This window comes from Desmodus rotundus, unplaced genomic scaffold, assembly GCF_022682495.2.
Source record: "Desmodus rotundus isolate HL8 unplaced genomic scaffold, HLdesRot8A.1 manual_scaffold_161, whole genome shotgun sequence".
NCBI lineage: Eukaryota > Metazoa > Chordata > Mammalia > Chiroptera > Phyllostomidae > Desmodus > Desmodus rotundus.
In genome coordinates this window covers 62,530-89,887 of record NW_026527216.1, presented here as the reverse complement: position 1 = coordinate 89,887, position 27,358 = coordinate 62,530, and the positions used below count along the sequence as shown (strand labels likewise).

At 44.9% G+C, this 27,358-nt stretch overlaps 1 protein-coding gene across 19 annotated transcripts in view; it reads left to right on the top strand.

Annotated features, from left to right (window-relative positions):
* Nucleotides 1-27,358, top strand: part of FNBP1 (formin binding protein 1) — a 114,111-nt gene that overhangs the window by 61,085 nt on the left and 25,668 nt on the right. For all 19 annotated transcript variants that reach the window (XM_024562053.3, XM_045196682.2, XM_024562045.3 and 16 more), the window contains exons 5-8: nucleotides 1,458-1,520; nucleotides 2,171-2,275; nucleotides 22,650-22,778; nucleotides 23,708-23,854. In XM_024562053.3, the coding sequence (XP_024417821.3) occupies nucleotides 1,458-1,520; nucleotides 2,171-2,275; nucleotides 22,650-22,778; nucleotides 23,708-23,854 (444 nt within the window). The remainder of the gene's footprint in view (nucleotides 1-1,457; nucleotides 1,521-2,170; nucleotides 2,276-22,649; nucleotides 22,779-23,707; nucleotides 23,855-27,358) is intronic.

Genomic DNA, 27,358 nt, shown 5'->3' with positions numbered 1-27,358 from the left:
AGAACCTCTCCCAGGCAACTCTAACAGAGCCCTAGGGCCAGGGAGCCAGGCCAACCTCGGATGCACCCCGACCTCTAAGCCTCTCACGGCCCACCACGCATCCTGGTGGTTTCCAATCAAAGGACACCGGAATCCGGCCCCCGCTCCCCACCTCCACTGCTACCCTGTGGTCCGAGATTCCGTCATCTCCTGAGTCGGAGGGAGCCTTCTGCCTGGAGCCTTCCTTCACAGCATGGCTCCCAGCTCTTTCAGACAAAAAGCCCACAAGACCCTTCCAGGGGTGTCTGACCTTTGGGTGCCTCTGGGCCACACTGGAAGAAGTGTTGTCTTGGGCCACACATTAAATACACAGACAGTGACGATAACTGACAAGCAAAAAAAAAAAAAAAAAAGAAAAAAGTTTTAGGGAAATTTACAATTTTGTGTTGGGCAGCGTTCAGAGCCACCTGGGTCGTGCGTGTGTGGCCTGCGGGCTGCGGGTTGGACGCCCCTGCTGCACAATCTGCCCCTTTCTTCTCTGACCCCATCTCATTTTGTGAGGCTCACCCCGGTCTAGTCCTCTGGTGTCCTTGAGGGTCAACACCAGGCACATACCTGCCTCGGGGCCCCTGCAGATAGCAGGGAGGTGAATTTATATCAACGCTTGAAAAGATGGAAGTAATGGTAACACCCATCTACACAAAACCTTTACATAGATGTTGGCAGCAGCATTATTCATAGTAGCCCCAACCTGGGAACAACCCAGGTGTCCATCAGCTGGCGAATGGAGAAACAAGTTATGGGATACATCCACCCAGTGGAATGCCATGTGGCAATAAAAAGGAACAAAGTACTGAGACGTGTGACCACGTGGATGAACCTTGAAAACGTAATTTGCCAAGTGAATATTATGGAGTAATGTTATGCCGGTCACAAAAGGCTTCATGTTGTAACATTTGTATGAAACATCTAGAAGGGGCATATCTATAGAGACAGACAGTAGGGTGGTGGTTGCCTAGGGCTGGGGAGGATTAGGAATGGGAGGGCGACAGCTGAGGGGTACAGGGTTTCTTTTTGGGGTGATAAACATTGATTGTAGTGATGGTTGCATATTTTTATGACTCTACTAAAGGCCATCGATCGACCTGTGCCGTTTGAATGCGTGAGCTGTATGGGGCGTGAATTGCATCTCAAAGCAATGACAAAGGAAGACCTAAGGGATTTTTGTCTTAAAACATCCCTGTCACTTTTACACGTGGTGTGTGTCTTAGAATTCAATACTGCAACATCTAAAGTTTTAAAAGGGTACTCTGTGACTATTCTTGTTTTCATTTCCCCTTTATTTTTTAAATCTTGAATTTCTCGGGAGCGCACATGCTGGGCCCTCCATATTGAAGTATTGTTTCAGGGGGTGGATTTTTTTCTCACGGCAACATGAGAAAGGATGGGCTGATCACCGGTGTGCTTCTCGCTTCCAGCACTTTCACGACGGACGGAAGGCCCAGCAGCACATAGAGACTTGCTGGAAGCAACTGGAATCGGTAAGCGGAAGCAAACATCTCGGGGAAAGGCCTGGATCAGTTTTCCAGTGTGAATCTAACTGAAGCTTGACTCAGTCCACATGTGCCAACGCCAATGAAAACACGGGAGGAAAATGTCTTTAGAGATTTTTCTAATTTAAAGGTCGTACGTTTCTAGAAACTTATATCTAAAGGAGAATGTTGAGCCAAAAAAGAGCTCAAGGAGGGTGTTTTTATAAGGAAATCATATGGAAAGAACAAAGATCAGGCAGTTGGGGTGAACATAAATGCAGATTTTTTTGAAGATCTTATTTATTTATTTTTAGAGAGAGGGAAATGAAGGGAGAAAGAGAGGGAGAGAAACATCAATGTGTGGTTGCCTCTCGCACGCCCCCTACTGGGGACCTGGCCCTCATCCCAGGCTTGTGCCCTGATTGGGAATTGAACCAGCCACCTCCTGGTTCGCAGTCCGGCAATCAACCCACCGAGCCACACCAGCCAGGGCTAAATGCAGATTTTAAAATAACTCCCTGAGACAATGACACCCAGCAAACCAGTTCAGAGCAGAATGCTGTATGGGGGGGGCGGGGGGCGGTGTTAGGTAAAGTGCAGGATCTACCAGAGTCTCCTGGTTCCGTTCCTAAGTGCCCCTCCCCCCCTTCTGCCTGCAGAGCAAGAGGCGGTTTGAGCGCGACTGCAAGGAGGCAGACCGGGCGCAGCAGTACTTTGAGAAAATGGACGCCGACATCAACGTCACCAAAGCAGATGTTGAAAAGGTGAGGTGAAAGTGAGCCTTTCTTTCATTTCCCATTTTAAATGCTCATCACGCATCCTCCTGAGGTCGGTCCCTGACTTCTCCTTTCTGATGTGGCCACAAAAGGCCACTTGACTCGGGATCACTTTCAGTTTGTGTCAGCTGTCATGGGGACCAGCAGCTAAAACCGGGGCACTCTTGGGGGTTGGGACTGAGCGGTGTGCTTATTTGTGCTGTCACCGGGGTGATAGCACAGGGACAGACCAGGGACCGCCCCAGGGCTTGCTGTCTGGGGATGGTGGCTTTCACTCCGTGGCTTTTCAAAGAATAAGTCGACCTCTTGAAAGCTGGGGCGGACAGCCCAGTGCCACCCGCCAGAGGCTGGCTACTCCTGAGGTCTCCGGGAGAAAGATGAAGCGGCGCTCGCTGCTGGCCTGGGCCTGGCTTCCGAGTGGGTCGCCGAGGTTGCCGACAGGTTGAAGTTGAAGGCTGGTGCGTGCAGGTCCTCTCAGAAGGTCCCCTCCAGTGCACTGTGCTGGTGGTGAGGAGTGTCACAAAGCTTGTGCTGTATCTGTGTTGTTTCCCTAGAAGCCGAGTTTTCCTTTTACAAGAGTCATCGATAGGGTGTAAACAAAATTAGGCTGTTGAATAGCAGTCATTCGTTACTGCCCTGGGCCGTTTTGGGCCCCAGCCACACGTTGGGGCAGAAGCCCGGCCTTTTCGCATCTTTCTTTCACTTTTGCCAGGTGCTCGGAGATGAGATTAGTTGGGAAATAGTGTGTATTAGCTACTTAGATATTTGCCCAATTTTGCCCCATTCCTCGCTCAAAGCCTAGGTGTATATCCATATGCTTTCCTGTAGGATTATCTGATATATTAAAATATTTTTAATATCTGTATTTGATCTTGAGGGGGGTTATTTACCAAAAGATACATTAATATGCTAGTAAAATTACCATAAATTACCATAAATTTGTCATAAGTGCTCATTAAACAGCCAGCTCCCAAACTATTCAAAATGTTCTTCAATTAAAATAGATCGACCCAAAGTTTCTTTTAAAAATTTGGGATTAAATGAGAAACATCTAGCACAAACATATACATTCTTTTCCAAGTATTTTATTATCCTAAGTGTAAAACTGGAGTGATTTTTGTTCACCTAAAGGCCTTTAAAAGAAATTACTTCTAAGGTCTCTTAGCATAAAGGCCATCTACCCTCATTGTAGAAATATCTGAAAATACAAACATCTAAAGAAGGAGAAAAATATTAAAACATCCAGTGGTTGGTAATAAAAGGTATTTTACCTTCAGGGCCTCTTAAAACAATTTGTATACCATATACAGGGTGGGGCAAAAAAAGGTTTCTGGTTGTTCCTATGGAAAATAATACAGTACTTATTATAAATATTTATTATTACTTAATAAATAATAATACAAGAATAAACTCTGTTTCACGCACTTACAACTGTAAGCCTGCTTTTACCCCACGCCGTGCACACAGGGTGAAGAATAACGAAAGGAAGACCTAGCTTAAGAAATAAACTCTTATTGGTGCCTTTGAAGTCTCCCTCCCTAATTTCATCCTTCCCCCACCCTGCAGGCCCTTAATTTGGTCTTAATGACCTCCTTGCTATTTTTAGCTTTACCTCAAAAGAGTACATTTCATAATTTGCCTCTTTTCCACCTTTATGTGCACAGCGTCTTACTTTCATTTAATTTCTTCTGGCTTCATTTGTTTTCACGCAATATTATGGTTGGTGCTTTATTCCCGCTGGAGTGTTGAGAGCACACAACTTCCTTATGTTAATGTTAGAGCCAGATGCCTGGCTAAACTCTCCTTCTATTTGTTTTGAGTTTTCTGTAGAGACAATCCTATCACCAGCAAATAATGACGGGTTTAATTCTTCTTTATCAATCCTCATGCCTTTTATTTACTTTTCTTATCTCGCTCTGCTGGTTACGACCTCCATTGTGCTGGTAAAAGCAGTAATCATGGACTTTCTGTGCTTGATTGTAGAGAGAGCTTCAAATGGCCCAGGTGAAGGGATTTCCCTTTTCCTATTTTGCCAAGAGGGTTTTTGTTTTGTTTTTTTAAATTTTTATTGTTATTCAGTTACAGTTGTATGCCTTTTCTCCCCATCCCTCCACCCCACCCCAGCTGAACCCACCTCCCTCCCCCACCTCCACCCTCCCCCTTGATTTTGTCCATGTATCCTTTATGGTAGTTCCTGAAATCAGCAAATGAGTGGATCCAAAAACTATGGTATATTTACACAATGGAATTCTATGCAGCAGAGAGAAAGAAGGAGCTTATACCCTTTGCAACAGCATGGATGGAACTGGAGAGCATTATGCTAAGTGAAATAAGCCAGGCGGTGAGGGACAAATACCATATGATCTCACCTTTAACTGGAATATAATCAATAGAAGGAAAAAGCAAACAAAATATAACCAGAGGTTTTTTTCAGACTTGATATTGAATATCATCAAATACGTTTTCTGCTTCCTTTCATCCATTCACGAGATAGATGACATTCATCAATTTTTTAATACGTTGAACCGAATTAGCCTTCCTGGAACAACTGCAACTAGGTTATCATGGATTATTTTTTTTATATGTAGCTGAATTTGTTGTTTTAGTATTTTAGTCAAAACTTTTTTTATCTGCAGTCATTGGGATTAGTCTACAACTGTTCTTATCTGTTGTAGTTTGCTTTACTCACTAGTTTTGGAATAAACTTGCTCGTTTTTCTATTTTCTGAAATAATTTATGTGAGAAGAGAGGTTCTCAGATGTTTAAATGTTTTGGGATTCTGTGTTGTGGGAAGGCCTCTGCCTACCAATTCGATTCCTTTAATATCTGCTGCTTTGGTTGACCCTGGCGTTATATTTTTCTAAAAATACATCCATTTCATCCTGAGATTTGAAATGTCTTAGCCAAATGTTGCCCGCAAAACTGTCTCACCTTAATTTTTGCCGCATCTGCTGTTTATTCCTAATATTACTTATTTATATACCGTTTGCCCCCTTTGGGGAGGTCACTTTCTAAAATCATTTTTATTACTATGTTCCAAGAACCAAAATTTATCTTTGTGGAACTTCTCTTTTCTACTTCTGTTTTCTATTTCATTTAGTTTCTTTTCCTTCTTCCCTATCCGATAGCCTTTGGAGTTCTTCTGTTGTCCTTTAAAAATTGTCTTCCTTCAGATGCTTGCCTCATTGCACCTTTTCTCGTGTTCTAGTATACACCCTTGAGTAACAAATATCCCATTTAAGCATGGATTTATCTACAGCCCACAAGTGTGGGCGTGTAGTAGTAGTATTGTTCATTTCTAGGTCTCGTTCATTTCTTTTACTACTCAATAAATCTCCTATGATTTATTTAGAAGCATATTTTAAAGTTTCCAATTGTATGACATGTTGAAATGTGTCTTTTTGTTGTTTTAACTGCACTGTGGTTGTAGAAAGCCCGGGGTCTCAGTCTTATGTGGTTGTTGAGACTTGTTTTACCGCCTAGAGCATGGTCCAATTCTATAAATGTTCTAGAAGGAATTGAAAAGGATGTGCATTCTCCAGTTCCTAGGTGCAGACTCTGCCTTTTTCCCTTAGGTCAAACTTGTTGACTATTTTTCCTAAATCTTCCCGCCAAGTATACTTTGGTATCCGCTGCAGCCTCTTTTGAGGGAGATGTATCCCTTCTTCGTGCCTGGCTTTTCTTGTCTGTCCCTGGGCCCGCAGGGGAGCAGGGCTGAGGAGAGCACTCGCCGAGTGAATGTGTACGAGACACTCCAAGCCACCCAGGTGGTGGCCGGGGACCGCAAGTGAACTGTTAGGACGATAATGGTGGAGGGGTTGCCATTTCCTGTCACTTAGGTAAAGTTTAGAACTGTAATATCTTCAGGGAGATTTAGTCTGTCGCCGATGTGGGGTCGTCTTTCCAGTTATGCTTTATGTCTTGACGTCGAGTTTCCCTGCTGTCGGGGGTCCGCTTGGCCTGGCGAATCTTCCCCGGGTGATCTCTCTGCTGGCCGTCGTCAGAAGGCTTCCCCGGGACTGCTCCCAACCGTGAAAGCCTGCTATCAACCAGCAAGACATCTCCGTTGTCCCCACATCACCACCCTGAATTTCAGTCACATAAGAGGGAGTAAGTCACAGCCAGCAGACAAACAGGAAAGACAGAGACTGTGCATGTGTGATGATGGATGTGCGCTCCTTGGACTTGAAATGTCCATGGCCAGCGTTTAGCATGCATTCTCCATGCAGCTGGCATGACCTGGGGGCACTACGGAGCCAGGACCATGTCAATCTAAATTTTCCAACTTGGGTTTGGGATCTGCACCGGCTGTGTGAGTTCTCACTCTTTGTGGTTGAAGAATCTCCAGGATGACTTTTTTCTTTGTTTTCCTGCCTTGGTTGACCATGATTGTTAGGTTATCAAAGGGACAATTGCTGGGTCCCACAGGCAGCTGTAGGACTCGATAGGAACTGCCAATTGGATTGCTGTCCTCAACCTTGAAGTATTTCCCAGAATGCATTGTTTTTCCTTCTACTGACAGCATCTTTGCTATTTTTATGGAAGTACCACTCACCTCCTCCCCAAGGATATGGCAAATTACCTGATTTTGGCATCATAGATGTTGAAGCTAAAGGATCAGGGTCCGCACACTGGAATTATTAAGCTCTTTTGCTGATGAATGTGACTCGAAGCATTATAATTTCCCCAAATGAACAGTAGGTAGATGCTGTATCAGTGTTTTGCCTTATCGCCTCTAAAGCCTCTTGTCAGTATCCAGCGGAAAGGATGCAGTGTTTCAGTTCTTATCGTTAGTTAATGTAATTTACCATTTTGACTTTGGAAAGTCTTTGAATCTCATATAAATGGCTTTTCCCAGTTTCTGCCAATGATTACATTACCCATTTGTATTAGAAATCTCTTGACCTCTTTTATCTTTTTTTAAAGATTTTGTTTATTTATTTTTGGAGAGAAAGAGAAACATCGATGTGCGAGAAATGCACCAATTGGTTGCTCTCCCACGCCCCCAACTGGGGACCTGGCCAGTGACCCAGGCATGTGTCCTGACTAGGAATCGAACCAGAGATCTTTTGGTTTGTAGGCCGGCACTCAATCCACTGAGCCACCCCAGCCAGGGCTTGACCTCCTTTTTCTGACAGTCAGCAGCCCCACAACCCTTGGAGGGGCATGCCCAAAGATGTAACTGCTCCCCCTCTAAGGAGCAAGAGCTTCCCTAAATCATGTTTGTGTTTGATGATGCCATTGTTGTCAACCACCTGTGCGTGATTTTCTAAGATGAGTAGGAGCCTGATGTTCTTCTCTTTCGGAAAAGTTAAAGGTCCCACACAGAGATTAGAGCCACATTGGTCATAAGCACTGTGTCCAAATCACCTAAAATCTGCCTGTGTCCATCCACGTGGGCTGTCAGTAGACATTTGCTTTGTGTCTGGTGTCAGTGTGTGACCAGATGTGTAGTGATTTGCTTATAAGAGTTTTTGTGTTATCCCAGAGGCAGCCAGTTCAACTAAAAGTCAGTTTTATACATGCAAAGTAGACAGAAGAAAAAACGAGTTTTATCTCTGGGCCGGTGAATGCATTTGGATGATGTTGCTAGGATGCCAGGTTCCTCAGAGGAGTGATGGGGAGAGGAAATAAGCCCAGAGGAGTGATGTGGAGAGGAAATAAGCTCAATGGAATGGTTTTATTGGAGATGGACCTCAAGGACTATGCAGCCTCTTGTCCTTGGCCCAGATGCAGCTGTCAGAGAGCTTTGAATCTGAAGACTTAAAACGAGTTCTCATGATTTGGAATTAATGCATTTGGGTGTGTAGAACCACATAGGAGCAGGTGGTCTTGTGGCTCTTGACCTGTGCTCTTAAGTTCAAGGTGAAACTGGACTCTCTTTCTCTCCCCTTTTATGAGATGGAAAATACAGTTCTTACTCTCTGTTTTAAGTACTGAGAAGTGGAAGGACAGCAAGGAAACATGGGAACATCTGTCAACTGATGGTCACTGTAACAATTCAACACTGACGGAATCCCTACTTTGAGGTGTCGTGAAGAAGGAAACTTTGTTCAGTGCAAAACAGCTCAATTGTGATATACACACAGTGTGGCAGACCCGGGTCCACCCCTCTCCAGGTAGACAGCTCAGCTCTGCTTCTGGCTCTGCTTCCTGCCTTCAGCTTTTCACTGCATCAGGGCTGCTCCAGGGTGCTCGGGGCTGCTCCCTTCTGTGCCAGTCTGCTCTGGCCCATGCTGGGTTACTCCTCTGTGCTCGGGGCTGCTCCCTTCTGTGCCAGTCTGCTCTGGCCCACACTGGGCTACTCCACTGTGCTTGGGGCTGCTCCCTTCTGTGCCAGTCTGCTCTGGCCCATGCTGGGCTACTCCTCTGTGCTCGGGGCTGCTCCCTTCTGTGCCAGTCTTCTCTGGCCCACACTGGGCTACTCCACTGTGCTCGGGGCTGCTCCCTTCTGTGCCAGTCTGCTCTGGCCCATGCTGGGCTGCTCCTGGGGTTTGGAGTGTGATATGCAGAGAAGTGGGCAAGAGAGTATTTCCTAATGAGGTCAATATTTCAGGCTTTATACAGTTTGGAGATTACCTTTGAAGAATCAGAATTCTAAGTAACCATTGACATTATAAACATCTTTCTAGGAACTAATTTTTCTTACACTTTGCTTCACCTTGGTACAGCTTTTTATCCAACTAAATTCTGAATCTGTTTTCTAATTTCACACAGCACCCCCAAATGAGTTACTCCATACTTTTTATATATATAATCAAGGGAATTCTAATGAAATCATGATTTCATGGTCTTCTCATTTTAAAAAAACAACATTGAACTTGGTGGCAGAATTCCTAAGCTGTAAAATGTTCCCACCCCTTCTCCCTCACTCACCATCACTGGCTGTGCAGTGAGGTGTGGGAGAGGCAGAGATGCCCCCCTGTGATCACATCAGCCTCGACGTCAGGGATCGTGCCTTTCTCTCCTCCCCTGATGTTTGGTTTGCCGTCTGGTGGATTTTCCCATCTGCCCTCTGAACAGCTCTCTTTAAAGCCAGGTTGGCTCCGTCCCTCTGCTTTGGCATAACAGCATGCTGGCCAAACTTGGGCGAGAGGCAGCCCCTGATCCCTGAATTCCGACGGTGCTGCAGCTGGTCGGTGCAGCGCTGGGATGAAAAAGAAAAAGGTTATCAAAATGAATGGAATGTGAACTAATGTTTCCAAACAGAGAGAACAGTGTTTTCCAAATGCATGCATTAAACCGAGTTCATCCATGTCAGGCAGTGAATAATTCCCTTTCTCTAATGCGCCCTTGCCTTGTGACCGCGCGCTTACATAATTTCTGAACGCAAAATAGGATATTGTTTAACAGACTGCAGTCACTGGTCACAAGGAGCTGCAGAAATTGTCAGTGAGTTCAAGTTATGCTTTTAAAAGTCGAGTGTCTATTTCTCCTTTTCTCGCAAGTCTAATTTTCTTCAACTTAATGATTCTTTCAGGGCTAGGGTCTCACTTTTACGCGCAGCTGTGCCCTGGCTTCTTTATTCTAATTTGCGGCAACTCAGAGTGTTGACTAAGCAGAAGGATTCTCTACAATTTGAGAGCTTTCCTTATTTGGCTTCTCATGAGTTTTGTTATATAACCCGATTTGAGGAAATGTTTTTAAAGCAAAATTAAATTAAAATTCTGGCCACGAGAACTTAGAACAGTGTATCAGTTTCTTAGGGCATTTATATTCCATTGTTGTGTGATATTATAGCTTCTGAAAGTATTTGGCTTTGAACATTATTGTAAATTCTACGTAGATGCCCCTGGGTGAAGTAGAACGTGAGGTCCCGAGTCACGAATTGAGGCCGAATTCTAAGAAGTGAGTGGTGAGACTTCATGTTTGTGATTACAGGCCAATACTCACGTGCTGTTTTCTATGTCATATGTTACCCAGTAAAGTATTTTAAAAAGGAGAAGAAAGGGATAGTAAAGAATCTATGCGATCTGGAGCAAGTATAGAGGAATTTACTTTGAACGATTAGCGGTTTGGTCATGGTCTTGCCCTAACCTATGAGACCTAGGAGTTTCGGAGTTTGCTCCGGTGGGATCAGAGCTGCCTGCCCGGCCCAGGGAGCGAGGGCGGGGTAGGGCTGGCCCGTGCTGAAGCCAGCTGAGTAGCAGAGCCTCTCCACTTTTTACCATTTGGGGAAACAGGCTCCTGCAGGGTGACGCTGGAGTTAGTGTGCGTGTAAGGAGTTGGGCTACAGACTGTTTCTCTGCCCCTGCGGTAACGGGGGAGCTGACATCTTCGCTGAACATGTTTATATCTTTAGTGCTCTCCCCAAATTTGCTTCAGATAAAACGTCTGGAGGAATGGTTCACGGTAACAATTTAGAAAACAATTTTTTTTTGAAGAGGAAGTGGTTTGTTTGAACACAGGAAATACATTTTGCAATGACAGCTTGATCTTTCAGTGTTAAGTGCTTTTTATTTACAGGAGACAAGTATAGGATTAAAAAGACTATCAAAAACGAATGCTGTTGCTATGACTATCCTTTTAATGAGTGGATTCGTGTTCGAGTCGAAGGTTCTAGACGCGGCACTTTGGTTACTGTCTTGTTTACATCTGTCCTGTGAGAAGGCCTGGCTGGAGGGCTTATATTTTGTGGACTTTCCTCTCGGCGTGTCTGTATTAAATGAACATCCCTCGTGGTTTCCATTGTTTCGAGTCTCAGGGTTTGTCCTGAGTGGCAATAGATATGTTTTCTCCCTTGGACATTTCACGTGGGAAATACAATTTAATGGACATTTTCTCCAATTACCTGATGTGGAATAAATGTATTTATATTTGCAAACGGAACACAACTTTGATCCATTTCATCAGTGAATACTTGTAGGATGAGGCTTTTTTTTAAGAGGCCATGACACTAATGTCAGTTTTACCATTTTTACAAATGAAATTCATGACAGGAATGTTGAAACGTAGAATTCTTTCCTATGGTCAGATGTTTCACAGAAAAGTACTCTTCAAGTTGTATTCATGGAAATCACATGGAGGGTTATCAACGGGGAGGGGGAGGGAAAGAATGAGGGGGAAAAGGTAGAGGGAATAAGAAGCATAAATGGTAGGCACGGAATAGATGGGGGGCGGGGTAAGAATAATAGTATGGGAAATGGAGAAGCCAAAGAACTTATATGCATGACCCATGGACATGAGCTAAGGGGAGGGGGCGATGCTGGAGGGTGAGGTGTAGTATGGGGGGGGAATAAAGGGGAGGAAAAAATTGGGACAACTCTAATAGCATAATCAATAAAATATACTTTAAAAAAAGTTGTACTCAGCTCCTAGTTTCAATTCATTCTGTAGCAGTTACTACTGTCTCCATTGTTCGCCTTGATTTTTCACTTGTTTTTGAAGTAAGGGGTTTTTAACACTAAAAATGGAGTTGGTTACATAAGCATCTCAAAAGAAACAGGAACATCAAAATGTCAAAATCTCAGCGTATCAGACATATTGAGGGTGGAGGTGCTACCAAAAGTGAATTTATATAAAGACTAAATACTCTCAAAAGCCTCTGCAGTGAAATATTTGCAGTCTGCATCTCACTTGCATGAAAATGTGGACATGAGAATCTATCTTAGCTTTGCTTTAATATGTAATCATTACAAAACCTCTAAGTTAACGTGCAAAACACCAATAGAGCAAGGTAGGCTGACAGGTTACTTGTATGCCCGAGATGTGAAGATAAAAATGGACTGAATACGGCATGAATACAGATATTCATACCGCATGAATATAGGGATAGGAATGGGAAATAAAAATGAATTAAGTGATACTTACTTGTGTGTGTGTGTGCGCGCAGCTTCGAACACTTGGCACTTAACTCTGTGCCCTCACTGTTCTGAAGGCTTTCATATGGCAACACATTTAATAACATCTTAATTTTTCCTGATAGCAAAGGGTCTAGGTCGGCCGAGAGCTTGTTCTTAATCTCAATCCTACATAGAAGTGGGTTCAGATCTCGCTTCTACCGCTCACTAAGGGTATGGCCGGAGGCGGTTTATTTAATTGGAACCTGTTTTCTGTTCTATAAAATGAGGATAATATTACTAACTGCAAGGGCTGACTGGGAGGCTTCAGTGGCACGTGATATGTGTAAAGTAGTGGCCTATTTTTGGACTTCACTTAATTGGGTGACACCGTTACTGTCACCTGAATTCTGCCTGTTTGTGACCTTCCCCCTGGATTACTTCTGGCTCCTCCCTCAATTCTTTCCCCTTCAACCCACTGGGCATCCACTGAGTATCTTTTGAACATTCTAGGCATCTGAGCATCCTACACATAGTGCCCAGCATTAATAGGGTTAAACAGATGCCTTTCCCGAGGACCCTGGTTAGCAAAGAGCAGTGAGACGGAGACAAGGAAAACGTGGGTCAATCGGACAGAAGAGTATTCTGTGTTTCATGCCAGATGCATGGGGAAGATAATAAGAGCAACAGCAGTCAAAAAATGACTGAGGTCCTTCACTTGGCCCATGACCAGCAAAAACGGAGAGCTCAGAAGGTGTTCGTGGAGGCCGCCTCTGTCGGAGCTCTGCGTGGAGCACAGGTGGTGGGGACAGGCCTGAAGGAGGGACTGGGAGCTGAGTAGGAAGGCTGGGTACAAGCTGAATAGAAGGAGCCGGGAGCGAGCTCCTGAGATGGCAAGAACTTCGCCCGGGGCGCCGAGGGAAACACGGATGCCGACCTGCCTGCCTGAGTGGGGGACTGAGCAGGACCTAGGTGGAGAGGTCAGGTGAGCATGGGTCGTGCTGTTAAAAGCAAAATGGCAGAATAAATGTGACCCTGATGAGAGGCTATTGAACCTACTTCTCAAACAACCTGCACTAGAAAAGTGTCTTATAGTTTGTAAAAGGGTTTTAACCCTCTCCATAATTCTTGTATCCCTTTCCAGGTAAAAAGGGGAAGGCTCTGAAATGTTAAGTTACCATGAGCCAAAAGTGGCCCTGCTGGTGTGTGTGGTGCAGCCAAGACTGAAGCACATTTCCCGGTCATGCCTCAAGTTCAATGTCCTTGCCAGTGTACCATGTGACTTTCCTCCTGGGTTATATTAAATGTGCTGTTTCTCCCGAGCCACTGTGCTTGCCTACAGAACTAGGCTGGTGATAGTGGGTTGGAGTAAGATGATAAATAGTCATTGACATGAGGCCTCAATATCAGGGAACATAGTGAAGGTTCCTAGTGAAGAGAGGTGGGCACTGTACCAGACGAGGAACTACAGGAACCATGGAAAGGGGGCAGCCATTGTTTCACCAGCTGTCCACACAGCTGTAGCCGTGTGCTAAAGTAGGCCGAGAGTTGTTACTTCTTACGTAATATTTCTTTCTGGGTTAAATTTCCTCCTTCCTGCATGATAGGTTTTATTTTATTTTTTTCCATGAGGATTGTTTTCCCTTATTTGTCTGAAATGTCTTTATTTTGTCCCCACTCTAACGTGATAGTTCAGCTAGGTATAGAATTCTAAGCAGACAATTATTTTCCTTAAACATTCTGCAAATGTCATTGCATTGTCTTTTATCATTGATTTTTCCCATTTGGAAGTTGTCTGTCTACTTAATTGCATTCTTTTGTAGCTATTTGACTTTCCTCCCCAGTTGTTAAGGCCTTGGCTTTGCCTTTGGTGTTCTGTGGTATCACTATGATATCTCAACATACAGACTTTTAATTTCTTTCTCACTCTGCTTGAGATTCCCTGGAGGATTTCTTCCTGTTGTAATGGAGGGTAACCCTCAGCTACCAACTCGTGTTAACTCTTCAAATATTGTCTGTTTTTCATTCTCTCAAATTGTTGGTTCTGGGACTTATTAGGTGTGTATGAAACTTCTCATTCTACTCCTCATGATTATTATTTTCTTGTGACTTCTATTGATTCTTTTATTTCTTTGATAATTTTAAATGTTTTTATCTCATGCATTTTCTTTCAAATTGTTCTTTTAGCTCAAATTCTTATGGTGATCATTTCCTCTCTATTGCGTCAGCTCTCAGATGATTTTGTTTCCTTGTGCATTTATGATTATTATTGTCTTTTTTGAGCATATCTTCAACAGGGTTTTTTTTCTCTCTGAGAATCACATAAAAGCAGGACTGTGGGAGAATCCCCCCCCAGCCAGTTTTCATGTTTGTTTCTGCCAGAGAGTCTGGAACTAATTTTCATGTTAATTACTTGGGTTTGGGAATCTTGTACCATCTGTATAATACACACAAGTTTAAGGTTTTGTTTCTCAGATGCACCCTTCCTCCACTCCACAGAGCGGGACCTACACAAGCTTCCTGGCTGTCTTGTCTGGTCATTCGGGAAGTTTTCCTGGGTGTTACCGGCTTAAAGGAAAGCAGAGGAAACTAACCCTGAGTTTGAACTAGAGGAAGGGGTCTGTGATCTTCCATCTTAAGCTCATTGACAGTATATAGTGAATAACACGTGTTAGATTTTTAATATTCAACGTTACTGCTTAAACATCTGTTGCGACTTGGGTAATCAGGGTGAACAGCTGCTAACCTACCACCAGACGCTTCACATTTCTTCAGAACTGGAAGTAGGGTATTTCATTTCTTCCCCTTGGGGTGTGTATGGTGAATATCTTTTTTACTCTTCCAGGGAACATATCTTTTCTGGAACTATACTTACAGAGTGCTTTCAGTATTTTTGTTTTTCGCAGTAACTCCACAGCAGTAGAGAAGGGTGATCATACAGGCATTAATTTTCTAGAATCTAGGCCGTTATCTTCAGCTGTACCTGTATGAAACCTTGGCACTGTCATACTCTGTGGTGGGATTATTTATGAAGGGGAGAAGGGGAAGAGAAAGCGATCATTTCCAACCTACTGTAACTGAAAACTCCAGTCTCTGGCCAATGACAGCGCATTAGAAACCAGGGAGAGGAAGCGTCTCAGAGAGCTCTGAACTCCTCCCAAATTGGTTCTCTCCGGCTTGGACTTGTACCAACGTCAAAGTGAACAATATCAGCATTGGCTTCTCTCTTTGAGCAGGAATTGTCCCTCAACTTGAGTAAACTGATATTTCAAATTCTACTCTTCAAATAGAGCAACCAGGGTATAGGGAAACAGAAGGCCTTTTCTTAAAACTGTTTAGCAAGTGAATGGCCGAGTGGGATTGAGATGCTGGTCTCACTTGCTGCCCTTCCATATTCTCTCCCACTTCGGTGACTGTGCCAAAGGAAGCTACCAGACTGGGCTAGGACTTGTGAGACTGTTTTTAAAACATCAGGAAATTGCTGGAATGTTTCAAGCATATTTCTTTGGTTAACTTATTTTGAAGTTTTTCTCTGTTTTGTATTTTAGCTGCCCTTATAATTTATCAAAGACAGACTCATTGTTTTGGCAAGTTCCCGGCCTGGAAGGCTCCAACAAAAACTCCCAGCACTCTGTCTGAATAGGAATTTTTAAATGCATTCTTAGTCTTGAACTTGGAAATGTATTCTCGAAGTAACAGTTTGCTGGGAAATTTGAACAATGCCGTTTATCATACAGCAACACTGCTCGAGACAGAGGGCTTTTTCATCTCTTCCTTGGGCCTCAAGGCAAGCCATACCTCTTCGGTCTTTCCCTGTTTCTGGAATTCATTAAATTTTGTCTCTTTCACTAGTTTTTTTGGCAAACTATGATATTCCTTAATCACTCTTTTATGAATAACGATCACAGAAATGATCATTAATGTTTGATTTTTATTTTTTATAAGAATGGGATCATGCTATAAATGCCATTTTGGAAACCTTAAAAATGTTTAAATTATATACAGCTTTCACCTTCCCTTATCTTTAAATATTCTTTCACATCATTTTTTTTTACATGCTACATATTAGTCCATTAAGGGTCTAACATATATATATATTTTTCAAGATTTTATTTATTTTCAGAGAGAGGGCAAGGGAGGGAGAAAGAGAAGGAGAGAAACATCAATGTGTGGCCGCCTCTCACACGCCCCCTACTGGGGACCTGGCCCGCAACCCAGGCATGTGCCCTGTCTGGGAATCGAGCCAGGGACCTTCCAGTTCACAAGCGAGTGCTCAATCCACTGAGCCACACCAGCCAGGAAAGGGTATAACATATATTTACTCGATCACATTACTGGGCATTTGTTTCAGAGTATTAGCTATTGTATTTTGATTGATCTCTTTTATGAACTTTTAAAATGTTTCATTAGGATAAGCTCCCAGAGGTAGAACTGCTGGGTCGAAGACTGGTGTTACTCCTAATCATTGACCAACCCTACAAAATCCAGGACACCAATTAGTTTTCAGGCCTTCTCCATAGGTTGCTGTTTTTCTGACCATGAAAATACCTAGAGTAGGCCATGATGCTCAGAGGCCCCCGCCTCCCCTGCATGCTGTGAAAGTGTGTGTGCTTCTCATCAGCCTGGAACGCACAGGAGGCAAGGGGTCCGCTGGTCAGAGCTGCTTGGTGACTCAGACTCACCAAGTTTGCCAGCTGTTCGTTGGGGTTCGTTGTAATGTCATTTAGTGGTGTCTTTGGAGCTGTACTTGTAGAACTTTCCAGTGACTTGCCCTAGACTGCTCTGCCTCCCCTCGATGTTTTCTCAGAACCCCTCCCCCCGACCAGCCAAACACACACGAATTAAGAACCCCAGGTAGTGACTGTTAATAGTGATTATCCGAGGGTGGAAGATACAGGGGCTTCTGTCTAAACCACACAATTCTGCCCCTGGCAGGTGTGGCTCCGTGGATTGAGTGCTGGCTTGTGAACCAAAAGGTTGCCTGTTCGGTTCCCAGTCAGGGCACATGCCTGGGTTGTGAGCCAAACCCCCAGCTGGGGGCATGTGAAGGCAGCTGATCAATGCTTCTCTCCCTCTTTCTCCCTCCCTCCCCCTCTCTCTAAAAAATAAATAAATAAAATCTTAAAAAATAAAAAAATAGACCATGCAATTCTGTAATTTCGAATGGTTACAGCAAGCAAAGTTTTGTAATTGGGTGAAAAAAGAACTAAAGGGAAGAGCAAGTAGCCCAGGTAATTAAATTCATATGTGTAATTTTATCCACAGTGTTAAGTCAGTGGCTCAGGTAGCTTGAAGAGAGGTGGGTCAAGAGCCAAGTGCCAGATTCTTGCTGCCCCGGGGCCGGCCACACACCCTCCTGGCTGGGTTCCGGCCTGGCGGGCAGGCCATCTGCCCTGTGAGCGGAGCTGCCGCGTGTTGCTGGCTACAGGGTAACAATTACAGATAGCCTAGCTGCGGTGCAGAATGGTGGGTTGAGAATAAAATGTCACTATCTCCTCCTTTTCCCTCCAGCCTAAAATACAACCGGTCTCTGATGATAACGACGAAATAAAATATTGAAAGCACAGCCGCTAGGGAGAAAGAACATTTACTGTTACTTGAGCTACCAGGGCTGACTGTAAAATACTCCTCATTTGCTCTTCCCAAATTTTTGGTTATAAAAAATGGGGTTTCTAATTCATTTTATTACATACAGAGGAAAAAAGCAACTTTCCAAACCTGCAACAAACAGTTTATCCCTTAAGGAATAGCAGTGAGCCATGTACTGAGACGTCGACAGTCATGGTCAAAAAATTAATGCACCTCCTTATTTATCTACAGTAGACACATAAGAATTCGCTCTTCTTGTTAAAAGGTCAAAAGCCATAAGCAGACCTGATTTAAAAAAAAACAAAAACACGAGGGTCTACCTTAGTAGGCAAATCCACCACGTTCCCTCTGTGCCTGAGAGCGGTCCCTTAGCGCCCCGTCTGTTGTCCCTATGACAGCTGAGACCCAGCCGGCGGCGCTAGTTCCTCCTTAACGTCTGAAACAGTGCAGAAAAGTGGTCCTGAAGCGGGCAGGAAGTCGCTACACACCTCGTCCGTGCTCATAATCTAAATGGATGACAGGATTTTTGTCTCTAAGCCATCAGGATTTAGAAGCATTGTGCTGCAGCTTCATTTCTAATATATTATTTTCTTGACTTAGAAACCGCAAGTCTGACCTTGTCCAGTCAGGGCACTTGCCTGGGTCGCGGGCCAGGCCCCCGATTGGGGGAGCGTGGGAGGCGGCCAGTCGATGTCTCTCTCACACATGGATGTTTCTCTCCCTCTCTTTCTCCCTCCCTTCCCCGCTCTCTAAAAAATAAATAAAATATTAAAAAAAAAAAAGAATCACCCAAGTGATGACAAAAGAAGCCTTGACTTTGGGTGGTGAACACGCAATACAATGTACAGATGATGGATTATAGAATCATACACCTGAATCCTATATAATTAACCAATGTTACCCCAGTAAATACAATGGAAATTTAACAAAAGAGGAAGAATTACCCAGCAGTGAACTCATGCGTAAACAGAAGCACATACTTAGGCCTATTAGGATTTATTTGGGGAGGTTCCCAAGGGCCTGTCACAGAAACTCTCAAGTTTAAATCCAAGCTTTCTGACTGACAATGAAAGTGACCTAGGCTTATTCAAAACTGTCCGTGACTTGCAGTCTTAGGCAGTTGTGGTCATTCTGGACTTTTTTAGATTATTTCTAAATTCCATGACTCTGACTCATTAAAAAAAAAAAAAAAGATCTTCTGAACTTCTCTGCCCTACAGTGATGTTGCTATAAGACAGTGTCTTCTCGTATTAGAATGGAAAATTTAATTATAAGAAAAAGCGTATGGTCTGGCCTAGAGTGGAACTACTGTACCTCTTTAAGATAATAGTTGCTATTTTTAGCCCGACTCCAAAAGAGATGAGAAAACTGATGCTTTTAATCTTCCTGTGGTATAAGCGTGAAAAGGGGCACGTTCTAAAATACCTCGTTACCCGCTGGTTACTCCAGGCACATTTTTGAAAATACTATTAAAGATATTTTTAAAAATATCTGCTACAATAAGTAACTGATGAAGCTGGCTCTTTCCATTCTTGTAAAATAAACACAACAGCTTACTAAACAAAAATAGACTTTCCATATTAAAACTTGGTCGGAACAATGGTGCATTCCTGGGCCCGGGACTCCTAAGCGAGTATTAATTCAAAGCAGATGGGTGCTGGGACTGAGGATAGGACAGCGGGCCTGTCTTCCTGCGGCAGCCCTGCTGCAGGCGTGTGATGAACAGCAGTACTGTGCTGCTTTTAAGTGCTTTTCCCTCCTTTTCGTGAGAGGGAAGCCGTAGAAATACAAAGACTTGTGCCGTCTGGGTCCACGCTTTTGCACTCAAGACAAACTCCCAGAGAGACAGCGCTCCTTTAATGGAAAAGGTCGACCTCTTCCCTCGAGCGCATGTTCATCTGGTTGGTTTTCTCCTACTCAGCTACCTTTCCGGGCTGGGTTTTATACACGTTTCTGCTTATTTCGGTCGCTTCCACCATTCACGTCTAGTGGTCCCTAGTGACGTGTTAGAATTTCTGCAGATAAACAGTGTAAAGGACATCAGGAAGCTATTATGAGCTCACAAAAGGAATCAGATGGCCAAAGCGTAGACATCAGTGGAGATGGGGGGTGGGGGAGGAAGAGGATCACAGCCACTGCCACCCAAACGGTGCTGGGGCACCCCCACAGAGCCCGCCTCCAGTGTCATCAGCGCGGCATTCCTTGGCTGCATGATGGATTCGTGGAGAGGAGGCGCGTGTCTGCTCCTGTGGTCTGTGAGTGTGTGAACATACATAAATACATACATACGTGTATATGTAATAACACAGTTCTGATCTCTGGGTCAGAACTGAGCTATTTTAAAAATTCACCAAGGCAGAATCATTTCTCCAAAACGAATACAGGGGCTCTCCGTCTCGTTGCTTGTTAATTCTTGTTTATGGAAGGGATGAACCCCCACCCCCGCCCTGGATTTTTCTGTTTTTCTGAGGAAAGTTTGTGAATGAAACGGAGAATTTTTTAGACATTTGAGGTCTAAAAACTGGGAATTGCCCTGTTTTTTTTTCCATATTCATAACAAAGTGACAAATGACAAAACTCCAGGGAATTGGAGAGTTCAGAGGGATTTGTGCTGGTCACTGCAGAGGACCAGATGGAGAGTGCGCAGGTGGGGGAGCCGTGTAAACAGAGGAGGGCACGGACCTCGGGGCGGCAGGGCCCCCAGCGTTCGCGGGCCTGGGTGATGTATTTACGGGTGGATGCAGCGGAAGCCAAACAAAGCATATGGTCTGGAAGGGAGCTCACAGGCCGCTGACAAAGAGGAAGAGTGTGGCAGCCGAAATCACCGAGGGGAGCTGAGAAGTGGACCCTGTGGTTTTGAGGTACCTGACGGCCTTAAGAAACTAAACCACCTCCAGTCATGAGGAAATTCGTTTGGAAATATTGATCTGGTTACCTTGGTTTGGGAAGGGTTTACGTGTGAATGCAGAAGAGAATCAAGGAAGGTTCTTTAAGTGACTACCTTGGGCTTTTACCAGAATGCTTATGAGTCAGTAAGTCGAGGAAGTGAAAACCAGGTTAAGCCTTCAAGTCCCAGAGGCAGGAAACCAGTGAAAAATGCTGAGATGCTAAAAACCAGGAGGTGATGTTATCAACGACCAGAGAGAAGGGGGGTGAACTACCCCAGCGTGTCTTTTTAGGGTTTACATTTGAACATGTGTGGTTTTTCTTTTTCTCTTTTTTTTTTTTTTTTTAAACAATCGGGTTCAGTAAATCAACAAAAACCAAACAAAGTTGCCTTGGTTATGTTGGAACAAGGCCCTTTGCCTGTTGTTTTTGGCTCAGTGTGGCGAGTGTGCCCAGTCACCCGCAGGCCAAGCCATCCCTTCACCTGGCAGCGGCAGGTTTGCCTCGTGCGGACCTCAGACGGCCGTGGAGATTCGTGAGCTACCGTCTACCCAGGGCGCCTGCGCCGTGCTGCGTGAGCGCAGGACCGCGTGGCCAGCCCCCTGGCCTCTGGTGTTTGTGGGCGACTTCAGAGTTCACGGGCGTTCTTGCTGGAGCTTTAAAATCGATTCCGCACCTGTCAACAAGTGCCCCTCTCTCCTGGGCACATGATAAACCAGAGCAGGACTTGGAAGAGAGAAACCCACTTGTGAACTTTATCATTGATTATTTAGGAGAAAAGTAACGCGGTAAAACAAAAATAGCACACGCAAACCTAAAAAGCACAGAGAGGGTGCCATGCTTACTGCTTTTTTCGAGTAGATACTAAAAATAAACATCGTGGAGAGGTTTAGAAAGGTCCATTGAGATCGGTGGTTCCTGTGCCATTTTAGTTCGTGAACCCCATTGAGAATTGACTTTAAAAATGTATGGATTCCCTCATCTCCTCATCCTCAAAAAAACAATATATATATGTGGAGGTTCTTTTTTAAATATGTTATTTATTTTTAGAAAGAGGGGAAAGGAGGGAGAAAGAGAGGCAGAAAAACATCAGTGTGTGGTTGCCTCTCATGCGCCCCCTACTGGGGACCTGGCCCGCAGCCCAGGCATGTGCCCTGACTGGGCATCGGACCAACGACCCTTTGGTTAGCAGACCGGCCCTCAGTCCACTGAGCCCCACCAGCCAGGGTGATATGCGGAGGTTCTCAGAGGGTCCGTCCAGGCACAGAAGCCTCTGAATCTGGCCAAGTCCAGGTGATAAAGAACAGCGACTCATATTGCTGTTTAACTAGAAAGGAAAGCCAAGTTAAGACAGAGAATGGCAAGCTTTGTGACAAATGAGGGTGCACATCCTGACCTAAAGTAAATTCAAATTCTAAACCATTTTTAAAAAGTAGCATTTGCTATGTTATTAATAGCCAATATATGGAAGCAACCCAAGCGCCCAGTAGATGAGTGGATAAAGAAGATGTGGTACGTGTATGCGATGGAGTATTACTTGGCCACGAAAAAGAATGGAATCTTACCATTTGAAACAGCATGGGTGGACCTAGAGGGTATTATGCTAAGTGAAAGACAAACACCATATGATTTCACTGAAATGTGGAGTCTAAAGAGCAAAATAAATGAACAAACAAAATAGAAACAGACTCATAGACAGAACAGATTAATGGTTTCCAGAGGGGAAGAGGTTTGGGAGGCTGGTTGAAAAAGGCAAAGTGATCGAGAAGTGTAGACTAGTAGTTACAGAATAGTCATGGGGATGGGAAGTTCAGCATAGGGAGCGCAGTCGGCAATATTGTAACACCCTTCCCCCTGTATGGTGCCATGTGGGTGTGAAATACTGGGGGGGGACCGTTGTAAAGTATATGATTATCCAACCATTATGTCGTACACCTGAAACTGATATAATATTGAATGTAAACTGTAATTAAAAATAAAATTTAAAAAGAGCTCCTGATGAATACAACACATTTGAGGTAAATTGGAGACAGCTCCTCCAGTTTGCAACTCGAAGCTTTTATTTGGTCTCTGTAAACATGGGAATATTCTCAATTTTGTGCCCTCAGGCACGACAACAAGCTCAACTGCGTCACCAAATGGCAGAGGACAGCAAAGCGGATTACTCGTCGATCCTCCAGAAATTCAACCATGAGCAGCGCGAGTATTATTACACTCACATCCCCACCATATTTCAGGTAAGTGGCTCGAATCCTCCGGAGTATCTTTTTGAGAAACACGTGGCTTCAGGATCAGGATCGCTGGACTTCTGTTCCAACTATTCATACGATTCTAAATTTCCTCTAACTCAATCACTCTGTAAAGCATTCAGATCAAGAAGCATTGACCAGCCGTAAAGGGAAATACACTATTGATCTCAAGACTAATCAATAGCCTTTGCAAACTTCCTTGAGTTGTCCCTGCAGTTCTAGAACTGTGATTCGTAGATTAACACCCTCTTTGCTAAAAGGACCAGTCTGGTTACAAAAAAAAAAAACAAAAAAAAAACAACTTAACTTTAGGAATCAAAGTGGCATTTAAAGTGGCAGTTCTTCGAATTGTTTCTCTTTTGGCTCCTTTATGTTTTCAAAAATAGTTTGAGAAAAGATACATACCTGTTCTCCCACTTCGAGAAGATTTTACAACTTTAATTCCAGTTGCAGAAAAAATAGTAAACATTTGCCTCGGCGTCTGCACGCACAGCTAACCAGGGCCTTCACCTCGTCGAGGGAAGGTGTGCTAGTGACCTCCCCGCCTGGGCTGGGCTGAGACAGCTGACCAAACACTGTGCCTTTGGGAAAAGGCGAAATAGTCACAGGTGAAGGGAATGCTCGCAACCTAATCCCAAACGGTGTTAACAATAAACATGCTTGAATTTGGGGTTCTCGCTGAAATTGGAGTGGAATTGTGTAAAGTATACATTTGGGCAGCCTAACAATTAGTTCTCAAAATGCGTGTACAGTTAATGCTGGGGCGTCATAAACCCCCGGTTGCTCCAACTCTAACCCTTTTCTGGGCCTGGCTCCTTACTAAGCAGTTTATCAAGGGTAGCGGCGCTGTTGAAAAGCAGCATCCCTAAATCACAGCGGGGGGCCACACTCACTGTACGCGAACTTGAATGTTCCAGCAAATACAAGAGATGGAGGAGAGGAGGATAGTGAGGCTCGGAGAGTCGATGAAGACCTACGCGGAGGTCGACCGGCAGGTGATTCCCATCATCGGCAAGTGCTTGGATGGCATCGTAAAGGCAGCCGAGTCCATCGACCAGAAAAACGTGAGTGCTGTGGTTTGGACCTCACTCACACCTGTCTGTGGTCCCAGATTTCCCCGCCCCCTTCCACGGTGCCCCCTCTCCATCTGCCCGTGTCAGGTCGTGGCTTTCCGTGGTCAGGAGTAATTTCCCACAGCAGCCATTTCTGCTCTGAGTTTTTCCGCGTCAGGAGCCCCATCCCCTTGCTCATCGCTGTTGATCGGCCGTTTCCACGCATCTCTGCATTTCCCATCCGGTCAGAGGCTTTTGGTGGCGCTGTCTGCCTGGCTCACAGGAAGGAGTGGTCTCAGGGAGGCCCTCTCAGGTCACTCTCTCTGAAATTCCCATCGCCACCAGCGCGTTACTGTGAGGAGGGGTCTCTTCAAGGAAAGTAGTCGTGGGGGCGGGGGGTTTATGAGCTGACCCCTCAAAAGTGCTGCCTCTCTGTGCATTTTGACTTGTAGCCCCGTTGACGTCAGGCACTGGTTAAAATCTGAAACAAGCCTGATTTTCATGTCTTATATTAGAAGCTTGGAAATGTCTTTTTCCTTGAAATTGTACAATTTCTTGAGATCATGCCAGACGGAGGTCTCCCTTTCATCGGCTCTGTCTGGGAGACGTGAGCCGCCTGGATTTGTAGACCGTTGCCCCGATATGGGAGCCTTGCTTTCCATCAGGTGGCCGTTCATTCTTTTTCACCCGTGATCTGTACGTTGCTAAATCCAAGCGTTTATTCTGGGTCTTCATTCAAGTTCTTATTCAAGTTCTTCTTGATCTGTTAGCAGCCTGGGTCCCGCATCCCCGCTTACCTGCTCTTCCTTCGCTTGATTCCTTGGAGCCCATGTGGTGGTAGCTTTTATCCTCATCACTGGTCTCGGTCTCCTTTGCTTGTTTGTCTTCTTGTCATTTAACTTTGGGGTCCTCCAGGGCTTGGACCTTAGATCTTTCTATTCCTCACGCCCCCTCCTTGGAGGGATCTGTGGCTTCTTGGAGCATTAAGTCCCGCCTCAGTGCTGACTCACACATTTTACAGTTCAGCCTGGGCGTCTCCCCCACATTCCAGGTTCGTATCCACATCTGCCAAGTAGCTTGTCCGCCTGGATGACTAACAGGTGCCGCAAACGTAGCACATCCCAAACCGAACTGCTGACCTTTCTCACCAGACCTGTTCCTCCTGCAGTCTTCGCTGTCCAGTGACCGGGATGTCCATCCTTCTGGGATCTGGGAGCCAAACTTGATATTCCCCTTTTCTCACACCTGTATCAGTTTTATCAGCCCATCCAGTTGGCTTTACCTCCAAAACACATTCCGAACCTAAACAGTTCTCACCACCCCTACTGTTTCTCTCCTGGTCCAAGAGCTCCCTCATCTTAGATTACGCAGAAGGAGCCTGGGGACTGCAGGAGTCGCCTACCTGTCTCTCCTCCTTTGCCCCACCCCTGCCCCCAGCCCCACTCCATTCTTTGCACTGAGCCCAGGGACCCTATTACAATAAGTCAGATCATGCCCCACCTCCTCTTAGAACCTTCTGTGGGCTTCTGCCTCTCTCAGAGGAAAAGTCAAAGTCAGCTGGAGCCTCCAACCCTAAACTGTAACACCCTAAACTCCCTCTTTATCTTTCTGGCATCACGGATTCTCTGTTCTCCCCAATGCTCCCGCCACAATAGCCTCGTTGGTGTTCCTTGAACTCTCCAAGTATGCTCCTGCCTTGCTGCTCCCTCAGCCTGGAATATCCCTCCCACAGACATCTGCGTGACCCCGCCCTCACCTCCTTCCGTCCTTAGAACCACTGTTTCATCCTGTTCCGTGTTCTTTGGGAATTGAAAGGTCGGATCTTTCTTAATCCATGTAAGTCAATTTGGCTTGCACATTCTGTTCCTCCTTCCAAATATCCCTGCGGATTCTTGATGTGTTTTTCAGGTTTATCTTTTGCAGATTTGGTTCTTGATAAAGTGTATTATGGTCTTGCTGCTTTGGTCTTAGGCATTTTTATTATAGTTCTTATTTCATCCTACCTTCTTCTTCATCTCTGCCTACTAGTGTTTAATTACTGTTATGCTCCTTTTTAAATTTGTCACTTTGAGAAACGTTGATGGTGTTTCTATGAAACGATCCACTGATCACCCACTCCATTCCACGCCTGTCGTCCTCACCACGAGGCACCAAGGGAAGACCTCAACTCAGAGAGGTCACAGCCTGCCCAGGGCCACGGAGCGAAGGTGCCCGTCCAGCTCCAGGGCCTCCCCCCACCCCCTTGCTCTCTTTATTTCCAGAACCAGCACAGTTCTGGCACACGTCTGAATCTACTCACTCACTTATAAGTGCCAGGCACAGGTCCGAAGAGGGAGACAGACAACAGCAAAACAAACGAGAACATTATTTAGAGTATTTTTGGGGAAAAATAAAGTAGGAAAGGGTGATAGGAAGTGACGCCTGGGTGGCTGGGGTGGTGTTAGTCCAAGAGGGTCCACTGGAGCAAAGACTTGGGAGGAAGAGGTGATTTAGTAACGATTTCAGCAGGACAGGGGAGAGAAAGCTCCCAGCGCTGCTCCCCACTTCTCCCCACTCTGTGCAGGGTTTTGATGACACGATGACTTGAAAGTTCAAACTGGGCTATTTACGTAAGGTTAGTTCCCACTTACACCAAATGGTCAGGTTTTCACTGGAACAGATGAAGGTCACAATCACAGTCGGGATTGCAGGAGTTAATCTGCCAGGGGAGGCTTAGCTTCGCGTACCAAGAACACAGGCTATTTAGTTTTCCTCTCCTGTAAAAGATTTCTACAGGCAGAGGATGCAGCCATGCCATGGGCAAGTGGTCCTTGTTTTCACAGACCCGGTTCCTCCCAGTTCTCGGTTCATGGTGATGGGACCTTCGAACTCAAAATGGCTTCCAGAGCTCCAGCCATCACCACATCCCAATTCCATAAAGCAGAATAGGGAGGCGGGCCCATGCCATCTTTTCAAAGAGGCTTCCTGAAATTGCACGGTGTACTCCGGCCCACATCTCAGCGTTTGCAGAAGTCAGAGACAGGCGGCCCCCTCCTGCTGTACAGAAGACTGGGGTGTGAAGCCTCTTAGCGCCGCGGCAGTGTGCCCTGCTCAGAGTCGGGGCTCTTGTTAGTGAGAAGGGAGGGCGATTGGCTCCTGGAAGACAGTTGACAATCTGTGCAAGACCTACACATTATTAGCTAAAATAACTATGGCTAATTAAAAGATGGGCTTATGTTTAAATTGAAATCTTTTCAAATTACTATCTCTAGCCTTTTTTTAATCAGAAGATCATTGAATTAGAATGCTATCACAGATCACGTGCATTTTAGTAATATTTCACTTATACATCAATTTCTTTTTTAAAAAAGATTTATTTATTTTCAGAGAGAGGGGCAGGGAGAGTGAAAGAGAGGGAGAGAAATATTGATGTGCGAGAGATACATCCATCAGTTGCCTCTCACATGACCCCCAGCTGGGGAGCTGGCCTGCAACCCAGACATGTGTCCTGACTGACTGGGAATCAAGCTGGCGACC